The sequence below is a fragment of the Prenolepis imparis genome, unplaced genomic scaffold (genome assembly GCF_030444845.1).
Source record: "Prenolepis imparis isolate NDT839.2.m4 unplaced genomic scaffold, iyPreImpa1.0 SCAF_2, whole genome shotgun sequence".
Classification (NCBI taxonomy): Eukaryota; Metazoa; Arthropoda; class Insecta; order Hymenoptera; family Formicidae; genus Prenolepis; species Prenolepis imparis.
The window spans coordinates 1,639,554-1,654,360 of record NW_028141160.1 but is presented as its reverse complement, the minus strand read 5'-3'; the positions used below and the strand labels follow the sequence as shown (position 1 = coordinate 1,654,360).

Genomic DNA, 14,807 nt, shown 5'->3' with positions numbered 1-14,807 from the left:
TTTTTTACTCACAAAATACTGATATCTTTTTAATTTCAGAGACCTGGCTGGACTTCAGGGACAATATTGTTTTTAGGGGATTTGATGTAGTTCGTGGTGATCGAATTGGCCGCAAAGGAGGTGGCGCATTGATTCTCGTGCGCTCAAATATTAAATATTCTATCAAGGAGGATATTCCGGACTGTCAGGGCAGTTTGGAGGTATGTGGAATAGAGATTTTCTCACATAAATGGAAGATCTCTGTGATCTCGCTATACAGGCCTCCGGACGGCCCCTTAATTAGCACGTCAGGTTGGAACAACTTTTCCGCATCATTCCAAGGAAACCTCATAATAGGGGGAGATTTTAACTTACCTCAGGATTCAATTATACCATTACAAGATAGCATTTCGGATCTGGATTTAATCCTCTTGAATGATGATTCGCCAACCTATTTTGAAATGGAACACAACTATTCATCTATCTTGGACTTGACTTTAGTTAACTCCTCTCTGGGACTAAATACGGAATGGATAGTAAACGATGATCCTTGGGGGAGTGATCATGCCCCTATTTTTATCAACATTAACGGAATCTCAGTTTCAAAATCCAAGTTAAGGAAATCTCATAAAATCTATTCTTCCCAAGTAGATTGGGCTCTCTTCTCTAATTTAATTGAGAAAGAAGTTGGTGATCGAAAGCAAGAATTTTTAAATATTGACGATACTCAAGTGTTGTATACCTCTTTCACTTCGATAATTACGGATAGTGCGAAAAAAGCCTCTTCTTCCCAAGGCCGCTCTCCTAGTACACGAAACCAAGTAACTTCCGAAGGTTTGTACGGGGAGCCACAACCTCAGTCACAAACAAGACCTATTAGACAAACATCTAGTAACGTTTTTCGTAGACATAACTTTAAGACTCAAAAACCAAGCCCGTGGTGGAACGAGGAGTGTAATACACTTATTTTGGAACGGAAGAAAGCTTTGGAGCGATTTAAAAAGTATAACTCTAGGGAGAACTTTATTCTTTATAAAAAGGAAGTTGCGAAAGCCAGAATAGGTCTAAGGAAAATTAAAAAAGAAAGTTTCGTGAATTTTTGTGAAAATTTAAGGAAAGATACGGATCCCTCATATGTGTGGGGTAAAATTAAAGCTTTTAAAAACAGATTTAACTCAAGTGGATCTAAGAATAAATTCAATCCAGTTGCAATAGAAAACATCATGGATCAGATTTCCTCGCTGTATCCCCCATGGGTTCCTTGTGCTCCAATCGGGCTTCCGAGAGATGATTTTGAGTCGTCGTTAGACTGTCCGTTTTCCCAAGCGGAATTTTATCAGGTAATTCATCACTTAAAGTTAAAATCTAGCCCTGGCCTCGACGGAATAGACTATAAAATTATTTCCAAGCTACCTATTCTGGCATTAGATCTCTTATTAGAAATTTACAACAAAATTTTCATCTCGCAAAATTCCCCAACAGAGTGGAGTAAATATCTAGTGTTTTTTATACCCAAATCCGGAGAACAGCTTAAATTTCGCCCTATCTCTCTAGCTTCATGCTTATGCAAAATTTTTGAGAGAATGATCGCGAACAGACTTAACAGGTATTTTGAATTCCATAACCTTCTTCCAAATTCACAGTTCGGATTTAGACGAAGTAGATCTTGTATAGACAACTTAGCGATATTGCAATCTAATATTTTACTATCCTTCCAGAAAAACCAATCCCTTTTGACAGCCTTCCTTGATATTAAAGCGGCGTACAACAACGTACTCCCGGATATTCTTATTCGGAAATTGACTGGTTTTGGGATTTCTCCAAATATACTTGCTTTTATTCAGAATTCTATTTATGCTAGACAAGTACACTGCCGTTTTCAAGATATTGACGAAGTCTTATGGGCGTTTAGAGGGCTCCCCCAAGGAAGCGTGCTGAGTCCACTCTTATATAATATTTACGTATCCAAAGTGGAACAGAGCTGCGAGCCTTCCTGCAACATCGTGCAATATGCGAATGATATAGCCATTTTTAGTTCTCTTAATGATCTCAATTTATGTAGAGCAGGGCTCGAAAAATCAGTATGTAACGTTTCCAACGTGCTACTTCATATTGGGTTGGAACTTTCAGCGGAAAAGACGAAATTGTGTATTTTCAGAAAACGAGAAAAATCAAACGATCAGAGAATCCATATCAGGGTCAATAATGTCAGAATAGACCCCTCGGCTAAAGTTCGTTTTTTGGGCTTAACCTTCTCGCCCAACTTGAATTGGAACCATCAAATTTCTCATATATGGAGGAGTTGTCAATGTCCTTTGAAGATACTGAGCTGTTTGAGACATACCTGGTGCAAACCCAAGACTTTTAAGGATAATTTATTTTGCTCTTATAAGATCTAGGTTGGATTATGGTAGCTTTGTTATTCACGGTCTCAATCGCACTCAAAGAACGAAATTAGACAGGATTCAATATAAGGCGCTCAGAATCGTCATGGGATTAAGAACGTCCTCTCCTACGAATTTCATTTTAGCAGAGATGAAAGAACCTCCTTTAGAACTCAGATCTAACTTCCTATGTAAATCGTTCGTGACTAGATTGCTCTCGCAATCGAATCATCCAATCATTTCAACGCTTCTTGAGCTTCAAGATCTTAAAGAGAATCCTACTGTTGTCGACAGAATTAAAACGTCTGTAATTTTGGAAAATTTTATGGAATTTTCTAAAATCTCCCACCTTATAGAAATTAACGCGCGTCCTCTATGCTTCGCTAAACCTTTTGAATCGATTATCTTTTGTCCGAGGGTCAATCTATCTGTCGGCATTAACTTTGACAAAGATTCGAAAATGAACCAACAACTTTTCTCCGAATTATTCCGGGGAGAGCTAGAAGACTCTTTCTGTTTCTTTACTGACGGGTCTAAAACCCCGGGTCTGGAATACACGGGTTTCTCTGTGATCTCCTTGAATGGCAAAACTAGAAGTAAATTCAGATCTCTTTCCTATGCTTCAATCTTTTCACTCGAAGCTATGGCCATTTTAGAGGCCATCATAACAACAACGAAGACTAATCTTAAAAATGTCACAATTTTTTCTGACTCGAAGTCAGTTTTGTCTGCGTTACAAAATATTAGTTTTAACAATAAAACTTCTCACCTGATAACAGAAATTAGACATCAAGCTAGAGAATTCTCTGAAAACGGAGGTAACTTAAATTTAATCTGGATTCCCAGTCACTGCGGAATCTCAGGGAATGAATTGGCAGACGAAGTGGCCAAGGAGGCTCCTAGATCGGGTGTTGATTACCATACTTGCACATCTATTAATGACTTCAGATCTAGATGGAAGAATGTCTTGTTCAATTCCTTCTATACATGGTGTGAGGTCTCGGGAAGGTCCAGAGCCTCCTGGTATATGGAGAACTGCCTAACTCATAATAGGAATCCTTGGTTCCATAATTTCAATATCTCGCGTAAGGGAATGGTGTCTATTTGCAGAATGAGATGTAATCACACCTCTCTTCTAGAGAGTCTTTTCAGGTTTTCTATTGTACCGTCTCCGGACTGCCCTGTCTGTGATAGTCCGGAATCTATTGACCATATCTTATGGCAATGTGAGCGTTTTGAAGTACAAAGAATCCCATTAATCAAATGGGCAATTAAGGATATCGGTTTGTTGCCAATTCCAGCCAGGTCTCTTCTCGCACAACTACACGAGGGTAACACAGTTCATGCCTTGGACGCATTTATTAGATCTATCAATTATAATATATAAACTTTTATAATTTCAGTTTCCTGTCAGGTTCTATTTCATTAACGTCTATTTGTACAGGTGTTGTTTATGTAAATATGTACCTAAACGTGCTGTATTTAATTTTAATTTTAATTTCAATTTCAATTTTAATCTTAATTTTATTTTAATTCTAATTTTAATTTTAATTGTACTTAATTTTATTTTTATTCGTTTCTTTATTATTTTTATTATTATTAATATTTTTGTTTAGTATTTTAAGCAGGAATATAGGAAAAAAGGGAATATGTACAAAAAGAAAAAAAAAAAAAAGAAAGAAAGTTAAAAAGAGAGGAAAGAAAACGGAAATATTATTTATAGGTATATGTATTTTAGAGTAGGTCGTTAAGTGAAATGACAAAAGTATTGTTAAGGTCTATTGGTATTCATTTTAAAGTATTAAACAGTTTAGTTCTGTTAGTCCTTAGCTCTTTAAGATTAGTATAATAAGCTCCCAAAGAATACGTTTGTATAGCAAAAATAACGGCATAACTATACTGTATTACCATTTTTTACCAAAGGTTATATGTAAGAGATCGTTAGTCGATAAGTAGGCTCGTTGTATTGCCGGTGCGGTATGGCCCTAGGGTCAAAGCCTGCTTTTTGCTTAATAATAAAAAAAAAAAATTTAACATTATGCTCATATGGCAGCTTCCACTCTATCTGATCCTCTTTGGTTTTATTGAAATATCTTTTTATTTAAAAATGGCACGCAAGAATTTTTAGCATGTGCTTTCTTGCCTCTGACGTCACGATTCCGACATGATCGGCGAGGAGCCAGGAGCCTTAAGAAAATATAAAAAGTTAATTGTTAGTTAAATATATCTAATCTAATATAATCAATTAATTCTTCCCGGTATTATTTGCAAAGACATTCTGTGCTGGAGGTGAATCTGAAAGATATATTTTCCGCAATTTATCGTGACTTTTACGTTGCTCGGACATCTCCTTGCGGTGGCACGTACACTTTATAATTTGATACAATTTGGACCATGACGTATTATTTTCAGTCATCGTTGCAAAATGGTCGGCTGGGATAGCTGCGGATGTGTGAGCTGTTGCAATTATCAATTACATGTTAACATCACATTCATATACATTACATTAGTCGCTTATTCAGGTGAAGTCTATCGTAAAAGCTTACAAAGCTCGTAAAACATATTCAAATATATCGTACGAATAATCATAACATTTTGAAAAATAATTTCATCGTCGTATCCTTTTTAAAAAAGTCAATTCGAAATGTACCTGTCTCTGGAGAGAGTAGAACATTCTCAATTTTTGGTATTTCACAGTCAGATGCAATCATTTGCGAAATATCATTCACTTGTGGACGAAAAAAATGTGATTTATCGAAAGGAATTTTATCGAAAAGAGTGGTGCAACTTTATCATTCGCTGTTGTACGTACACAAACGCGTGATAAACAACAACATCATCAGCTTGATGTATTTGTGGTTCAGAGATGTTGCTGGTAAACGGCACTTCTGATTTTATTACGTCGCATTAATTTGAATTTTTAATAGTACGTGACAAGTTTTTATTCTTGAAGCACATTCTTTAATTCCAAACTATACAGTAAGTATTATATGTATATGTTAATAATCTTTGTCAACATTTTTCTGCAAACTATCTGTCAACTTTTGCCGTATACTTTATCGCCTACTTTATCTCCACTTCATTACCAAGAATGTGCATTATTTGAAATAGATGCATTTAAAATACAAATATAAAATGTAAAATGCCTATTTTGTATTTTGCATTTAACACATGTTTTCGAAAACTATTTTAAATTTACATTTAAATGGTTTTTATTACTAATTTTTTTATTTTAAATGCATTTTTCTTGCAAATTAAAAATTAATCAAAATATCAGTAATATATATGTATAACAATCAAAATGTTATTAAAGAAGTCATAAAGTAAATATATTTTTTGTAAACAATATTAAACATTTTATTGTACTTCTACATGAAAATATATTTATGTAAATATATTTTTTATTTTTTGTTTATATTAAAAATATGTAAAGTTTATGTAAAGTTTATAAAGTTTAAAAAATTTATTTAAAAAAGTATATAAAGAAAGCTTATAAAGAAAGTGCATAAAGTTTATAAAAATTTAATTAAAGAAATGAGAATTTAAATACATAAATAAGAATTTAAATCCTTTTTTTTTATAAATGTTTGAAACACCATGTTTTATTTTAAAAAGCCATTTTTACAATGAGTATTTTCCATTTCCTATTTTAAATGGATGTTTAAAAAGCATTTTGCATTTTGCATTTTTAAATGAAAAGCTTCTATCTATTTTGCATTTTCTTTTTTAAATGGGTTTGGTCACCCATTTTGCACATCTCTGTTGATTACTAATAAATACACAGTTTGACAACTTTCTTACATCTTCGTGATATATTGTATTAAGGTAAAGAAATAATTTCTTGTTTGTTTGATTTTAATGTTTTGAAAGATTTATGTCTAATTAGCTTCAATCATAAATTAATTTTATTTAATTGGTAAATTTGAATTAAATGCATATGAATTTTTTTCTTCATTTAAATTATAATTGGGTATATATAAACAAGTAATCAATTGGCACGAGACAGATCGTAAGATTATGCATTCATAAAAACCAAAAAATACAATTTTATTTTGTCACTTGTCGCTAAATTACAATTTGCATGACGTCATAATTTGCGCAATACGAATAAACTGTCATAATGTGTCATTTTTTATCTCAATAATCTTCAAAAATTCGTTTAATATTCTTACTGAAAGAAAGTTTTTATATTTTGATCTGTATTTCGATATATGTATATCATATACATCTATGTAAGGGATTTTTCGATCAGTCTGATATCGATAAAATCCGCTTAATTTCAGTTATCATAAATTTATATTTCGTTAAATATGTATTTGATTTATCAAACTTTTTTTATTAAATTTTTAATTTCTTAAAACAAGCTTTTTCTGAAATATTGTTTTTTCTTTTTCAACAATCGTCGCTTGAAATAATTGATCAATAGCTGCAAGATAATGGAAATCTTTGAAATATTGTGCGGCATTGCTGCCATATATCTCACTGTTTATTATTACTTCATATCAAACTATAACTTTTGGAAATCACGTGGCGTTCGCGGTCCACAACCAATACTGGTTTTCGGTAATATTAAAGATGTCATATTCAATAAAAAGTTCACTGGTGACTACATTAGGGACATATATAACGAGTACAAAGATGAATCCATGATTGGAATATTCACTTAAAAAACATCCATTCTTATTGTGCAATTTAGCTGCGCGATTCGCGGTGTGATGCTTCAACGGGAGTGGCAAGACGGCGACAAAGAAATGAAACAACAAGAAAACATTTAACAGCACTGTAATTTTGGTTTAGCAGTTGCACAGTGATTGCACACGGTTTACGCGCTCTGCTGAACGCGACAGACTTGTCGGTGGTTGCAGGAAGTGCAACGAGTGTGCGAAAACGTGTGATATTCGCCAGAAGTGCGAAATGATTTGCAACGAGAGACCGCGATCCTTCGGTGCGAACGACTTTCGGATTAGTGTCTATTTTTCGGTGTCGATCGGGCGGCTTTGTCCGTCCGACCTTCGAGAGAGTTCTCCCCATGAGATCATCAATTTTGGTCTTGTGACAAAGCGATAAGGGGCTCTCTCGAGAGTCGGAGGACAAAGCTGTTTGTTTTTAATCTGTTATAATCGCGCGCTAGCGTTTGAACGATCGCGAAGCGTTGAACGCGCGATGCCTGCGATGGCGCGCTATAGCTAGAGCGCGCGGGATTGTGATTGGCGCGCAGGCCGAGCAGCGTGAATCCGCCCGCCGTCGCGCCAAATATGAATCCAGACATACGCTCGCAAATTGATTGTTGGCGCTATTACGCCGATGCACGCATACATCCACACACACGTACACACGCACACTACTTCCCATTTACTTCTTGGCGCGCGATTAGATTCGCAACACTTATTGTAAAAGATCCAGATTTAATTAAGAATATTCTCATTAAAGATTTTACCAACTTCGCCGACAGAGGAATTCCTGTTAGTAAAAAAGTATGTAAAAATATTATAAACTTATATTATAATATTCGAATTATATAAATGCGTTTCGATAACCTATTTAATACATTTTTCCAATAATTGGAATTATTGAAAATCGTGACATTAATTACAAATTGAGTTTCTTCAGTCAATTTCGTGTAATCTAGTAAAAATGTTCTTAAATTTCGAAAACTTACTTGATTATAATTATGTCTTTATATTATATTGCAGGCTGACCCATTGTCGCAACATCTTTTCGCTTTGGAGCCTAAAAGATGACGATCTTTAAGAACAAGATTGTCGCCCATTTTTACATCCAGTAAATTAAAAGAGATGTTCTCTTTAATGTCGGAATGCGCTGATCATCTTCAGCAATATATAGATAAAATAATAAACAAGACTGAACCGATAGAATGTCGCGAATTGACAGCTAAGTTTACGACCGATGTAATCGGTACTTGCGTTTTCGGCCTCGAAATGAATGCTCTTTCGGACGAAGACAGCGAATTTCGCAGAATGGGAAGATTAGTTTTCGTGTCAACATGGAAAAATGTTATACGGTTAAAAATAAAACAATTCCTGCCACGACTCTACGCCGTGATCAATTATATCCTACTATCATCGGAGTTCACCACATTTTTCACACGCGTTGTTGCAGATACCATGAAATATAGAGAAATGAATAATGTCATTAGACATGATTTCATTGATATACTACGCGAATTAAAAAAGCATCCAGAGAAAGTCGGTGATATCAGTAAGTGACTGTCCGTATGAATATTTTCTATCATTTAAATGTTTTTTAGACGGAACTGTTTATAAATTTGTATATGTTTATATATTTGTATATTTGCGTATATAAAATACAACAGTTTACTATATATTAATCATGAAATAGATAGATTATTCACATAATTTTTAATATTTGATAAGAAACAGAATTAAATCGTAAAAAGAAAATCACACTTTAGAATTGACCGACAGCTTGATAGCTTCTTAAGCATTCGTATTTTTCCTTGCCGGCTTTGAAACTTCATCAATGACCATAAGCCATGCATATTGAAGCATTTAGTTTATCGCGTCGGTAAGTAGGACAGCTGTGTCACCATCCGTGTCACAGCAGTGAGTTGCGCAGGCGCAAGCGCTTTACGAGCGAAGACTTCCGTCTTGTTTCCTCGTGTTAGTCAGTCGAGTCTAGTCGAGACAAGTGACCACGTCAAATAAAGTTATATTGTGCGATACAGAATCTCTTTTGATGTCCTCTCTGATCCTTTCACAAGACAATATATATAAATATATCCTCAACTGCGTCAACAGGTTATGGGCCCAGTTTATCCATCCTGCGTGAAAAATTGAGTGAAAGGAGAGAGGTCGCGAGATAAACAATCGTGGTGCGGGCGGTGGCCATTGTGCGGTCGGACACTCGTTGAGAACGTGCGCGTGTGATTCGCATCCATCATGTCTCAAGACATTTCTGCAAGAAATGTGAAGAAATTTGATGGGACGAATTTCCAAGGCTGGAAATTCCAAATGTTCGCATTATTTACCGCCGACGAAATAGACGACATTATCGATGGTTCGCGAACAATGCCGGCGAACCGATCGTCGCCCGAGGCGAACACGTGGGTGCGTGACAATGCCAAGGCAATGTTTTTAACATCGTCGGCACTTGAATACGCTCAGCTCGAGCCGTTACTGGTGTGTGAATCAGCAAAGGAGATGTGGGACAACTTGTGTCGAATACACGAGCAAAAGTCTACTGCAAACAAGCTCTTACTGTTACAGAAGTTCCACGAATATCGAATGGCATCGAGTGATTCGGTCGTCCAGCATATCGCGAAAATTCGTAACATGGCCGCGCAAATCGAAGACGTGGGCGAAAAAATGTCAGAGTTTACTGTGATAACAAAAATCCTGGGCAGTCTATTGCCTAAGTACAGCACACTTTAAACCGCCTGGGACAATGTCGAACCGGCACGTCAGACTCTAAATCTCGAGGAAAGGCTAATCCGTGAGGAAGTGAGATTGAATGCTGACAACGAAGAAGGGGCAAGTGCATTTACTGCTTCGAAGAACGACAAGAAAAATCGCGGAAAGAAGAAAGGAAGACCGAAGAGATAAAAAAAACATCGAGTGCTACAGGTGCCATGCCACGGGACACTTTGCGCATGAGTGTCCGACGAAAAAAGGCGGGAAAGGTGGTGATGACGATCAGTCAAATGATTGCGCGTTCATTGTTGAGAGGGCGCATATGTCGGACAAGTCTGGGTCGCCGAGCGACAGTCAAGTGAGAGAGATGCTCGCAGTCAAGAAGAGCGAAATCTGGCTTACCGATAGTGGTGCGTCAAGACACATGATGTACCGACGTGATTGGCTCACCGAATACCGATCGATCAAAGATAGCGGAACAGTGGCGCTCGGAGACGGAGTGCAATATTGCCGGTGAGAGTGTAATGCTCGTCCAAAAATTTGTGAACGCTCTGTGGCGCGATGCTCGAATCGAAAACGTTCTCTACGTTCCTCACTTAAAGAAAAATTTATTTTTAGTAGGTGCCTGTACTAAGAAAGGTTTTGAAGTGAACTTTAAGAACAATTACGTAAATATAATGCGTGAGAAGAAAGTAGTCGCGTCGGGCGTGAGACAAGATACTAACGATATTTACCGAATGTTCTTTTGCGTCGTGAAATTGCGTGCTGAGGAGGCAAATATGTCAGCATATAACCTACGCGTGTGGCATGAGAGACTTGGTCACGTGGACAAAGTGCGATCTGTGAGCTTGCAAACAGGGGGCTCGTTCACGGAATATCAATAACCGACAAGAGCGACTTTATGTGCGAGATGTGTCATCTCGGAAAAGCACATCGCTTGCCGTTTAAGAAACGTGAAAGAGTGTCAACAAAGCCGGGTGAGGTTATGCAAAAAATGTATCAATTTCAAGCGCCAATGTACGGCTGCTATGATATCATCCCCAGGTGTTCAAAACGTATGTAACAAAATCACAAGAAAATGCTACATAATTAAAATTTTCGAGCGCCAATGTACGGCCGCTCTCATCTTGAGATGAATCTCGCGAAATGTGTAAAAATGTATCAATTTCAAGGTCGATACATCATTCGTACGTAACAAAATCACAAAGTGCAACATACTCGAGTGCCAATGACCTCTACGATTAAATAAAAAGGATGGTAAAGAGGCATACTATGTTAGTATCATTGTCAGAGGTTCAGCAAGAGCATCTCAAAAATGGCACAATTGGAAGCAAGTTTGTTGGAGCAAGCCGCAAGGGTGAATTCGGTGGAAGAATATATTGTGTGGGAGCAGCAATGTGACGAATACATCGAATCACTGGAAGAACAAAGTCGAATAAAACGTCCACGATTACCGATCGGAGTTCGACAATCGCTTGTCTCCCAAATCGCACATCTCGAAGGGTTGAAGAATTCGGTACGCAGACGTTTTGTACACGCAGGTGCCGGAAGCAGTTCGCGAGACATCGCTCATATGGCGAGAGATTGATACGGCGTTCGAGAGCCGCATCTTGACTGGTGCGGTGATAAACAGCAACCACATCGAACCTCGTCAATTTCTAGAGGATGCCAAAGACATTGTGATCGAACACGTGCAAAAAGTGTTGCAAAAACACACAAGTGTAAAAGTGAACACTATATTTAATGGTGAGTTTGTGTCAGGCGATAAGCGCGCTAATAAAAGTGTCAACACTAAAAACTTTGAAATCTTTCGCACCTCCGATTTATATGATTGGTACAAACGCCGCGTTATCGAGCCCACACTAGCATCGCTAGAAGAATTTCAAGAACATTGTAACGATACCCCCGTTACCCGACCGAACACCGTGCGGAAGGCTGCGCCCGGCAAACACCGGCCGGGCGATGCAGCGGGCGCAATGCGCCATCATTTATTAAATACACCCGAATCGGGCCAGTTATCCAAAATCCGTACGGCGTACCGAAAACCACGACGTCACGAAAATACCCGAGCGCTACCGAAGACGCGCGGAAATTCCCGAACGCGAAGCCGGGACGCTTAAAAAGAGCGATTCGAGGCGAGAAAGATCATTCCGGTCCCGATCCGCTCTCGAGCACACATCCCGAACCGATTCCAGAATAAAAACACGAGTAAGCCGCAAATAACGGGGGTCGGGTGTACTCTGCCGGTGGGTGTTCCCACCTAGAAAGCGCTATAGTGTCTTCCGTCTTCTCTCGCTGTAAGCGTATGACCAAAGGGGTCGGGTGTGCCCGGTCTCTACCGAGAGTTTTCGGTTAGCGGACAAACGCTGACGTCCTTCCGTACCCCGGTTCCGGCAATCAGTCACAAGGTAGGGAGTTCCCCGCCTTGGACGGGAGTTCCCGTCGCCGGTCACTATCCTCCGCGCAACTATATCCTTGCACGCGGACGCGAGTCGCGAGTCGCGAAAGAGCCCGCGTATAATCCCGCGCGGCTTTCGAGATATATCGAACGCTCTCTCGGGCGCGAGAGAGAGTCCGTGTAGAAAAACGCGAATTCCGGAGCCACGCGCTCGGCCCCGCCGCGCCCCGCTTCCTGCGCCGTCATCATTCGCCACAATAACATAAACACGCGTGAGCTAGTGGCCCTTTAAAGTATAGCTACCCGAGCCTAGGGGCAATAACCTCGCGATTGAAAACATATGATCGCGCCTCTCTGTATCGATATTATATCGCGAATTTTTGTATGTTATTTAGCCGAAGCGTTTCCCGCATTAATTCTTTTAATTGTAGTATTGTTATATCGCGGATATTTGTATATTATTTAGCCGAAGCGTTTACCGCATTAATTCCGTTCTTTTAATTGTAGTATTGTTATATCGCGGATTTTTGTATGTTATTTAGCCGAAGCGTTTACCGCATTAATTCCGTTCTTTTAATTGTAGTATTGTTATATCGCGGATTTGTGTATATTATTTAGCCGAAGCGTTTACCGCATTAATTCTGTTCTGTTAATGATATTATTATTATATCGCGAGTTGGTCTCTTATATGGACACCTAACGGACGAAACATTCATTTCTTTTGTGTCTTTTGAATAAACAGTTTTAAGTTAAATATTAAATCATCGTCTTGTGTTTTCGCCTGAACCGTTTTCCCCGAACCTTGTGATCCCGACTGAGCGCAGTCCGGTCGTATCGGAACGAAAACGGTACGTTACAACATGATAGTGGTTGGGCATTATCGCGAATAATCAATTTGAATATTAATATAAACAAGTATAATCCAATGCGTGCGGGATGTCACATTAAATTGCCGCGAGAAATAATGATGAAGAGAGCAGTGGTTAATGTGCAATCTAAAGACAATGCATGTTTTGCATGGGCAGTTGTCGCTGCTCTGCATCCAGTTGCAAAATATAGTGAGAGAACGTCGTCATATCCACACTATACGACGGAGTTGAAACTCCAGGACATTGAGTTTCCAGTGACTGTGAATCAAATCAAAAAGTTTGAACTATCAAACAACATTTCGATAAATGTGTACAGCATCGAAGAAAAGAACATTGTCTCGATACGTCTCAGTGAGCAGAAGAAAGACAGACACGTCAACTTGCTGTACGTGGAAGACAGCAACAACATTGGACATTTCGCATGGATCAAGAATCACTCCCGGCTCGTGAGCTCACAACTGAGCAAAGACAAATGTAGAAAATATATCTGTGATCGGTATGTATATTTATTGCAAATTATATATTAAATAATCATAAAATAATTATATAAAGTGTTTATAATTGCTATTATCTTTTACAGATGCTTACACTATTTCCATTCGGAAGACAAGTTGCAGTCACATACAGTAGACTGCGGAAAGATGAATGACTGCGGTATCCGATTACCGAGCGATAAGGACAAGTGGCTCGCGTTCAACAACTTTAATCGCAAAGAGCGACTTCCTTTTGTCGTATACGCAGACCTCGAATGTGTGCTGACAAAGACAAATAAGAAGGAAGAAGAAAAGAATTTATATCAACATCACCAAGTATTTAGTATAGCATATTATGTACATTGCTCATATGACGATTCATTATCCGAATATTATTCTCGTCGTAGTGTAGATTGCGTTTCGTGGTTTTCCGAACAACTACAAAATTTGGCGCAACGCGTAAAGAATATTTTAGCAACTAACGTCCCCATGGTAAATTTAACATCAGACGAGCGGGAAAAATTTCATAGTGCAACGCATTGTCATATATGTGAGAAACCATTCATGCAAGATGACGATACACGCGTACGCGATCATTGCCATCTGACCGGGCGGTACAGAGGTCCCGCGCACTCAAATTGTAATCTAAATTATAAAAACTCTTTTTGTATTCCAATTGTATTTCACAATTTATCCGGTTATGACTCACATTTCATAATTAAGGAAATAGCTACAGCGTTCGAAGGGGGAATCGAATTACTTCCAATAACTAAAGAAAAATATATATCATTTACAAAAAATGTTCAATTTGCAGAAGACAAATCCAGAAATATTAAATTACGTTTTATCGATTCATATAAATTTCTCACAACAAGTCTCGACAAATTGGCATCTTTTTTTGAATAAAGATAAACTCAAAAATTTAAAATCAAAATTTCAAAATTTATCCACCGAAAATTTCGAATTATTAACACGGAAAGGTGTCTTTCCATACGAATACATTGACTGTTTTGAAAGGTTACATGATACATGTCTATCACCGCGCGAATTATTTTATAGTTCCTTAACCGGCAACACTGTATCCGAGAACGATTACGCGCACGCCGAAAACGTATGGGTGCGGTTCTCCATTCGAACGCTGGGCGAATATAGCGATCTGTATTTAAAAACGGACGTCTTGTTATTAGCTGACATTTTTGAAAATTTCCGGGATAAATGTATCGAGAGTTATGGGCTCGACCCCGCGTATTACTATACTCTCCCCGGGTATACGTGGGATGCCATGTTAAAACATACAAATATTACGTTCGAAT

At 38.1% G+C, this 14,807-nt stretch overlaps 1 protein-coding gene and 1 pseudogene across 1 annotated transcript; both read left to right on the top strand.

Moving 5' to 3' along the window:
- The first annotated feature begins 2,399 nt into the window (after positions 1–2,399).
- LOC145948898 (uncharacterized) lies at positions 2,400–3,750 on the top strand. The gene has a single exon (XM_083058475.1). The coding sequence runs from the start codon at positions 2,470–2,472 to the stop codon at positions 3,748–3,750; it is 1,281 nt and encodes a 426-aa protein (XP_082914601.1). The 5' UTR covers positions 2,400–2,469.
- A 3,049-nt stretch (positions 3,751–6,799) lies between these two features.
- On the top strand, positions 6,800–8,888 carry LOC145948897 (cytochrome P450 6B7-like; annotated as a pseudogene).
- Positions 8,889–14,807: the final 5,919 nt, after the last annotated feature.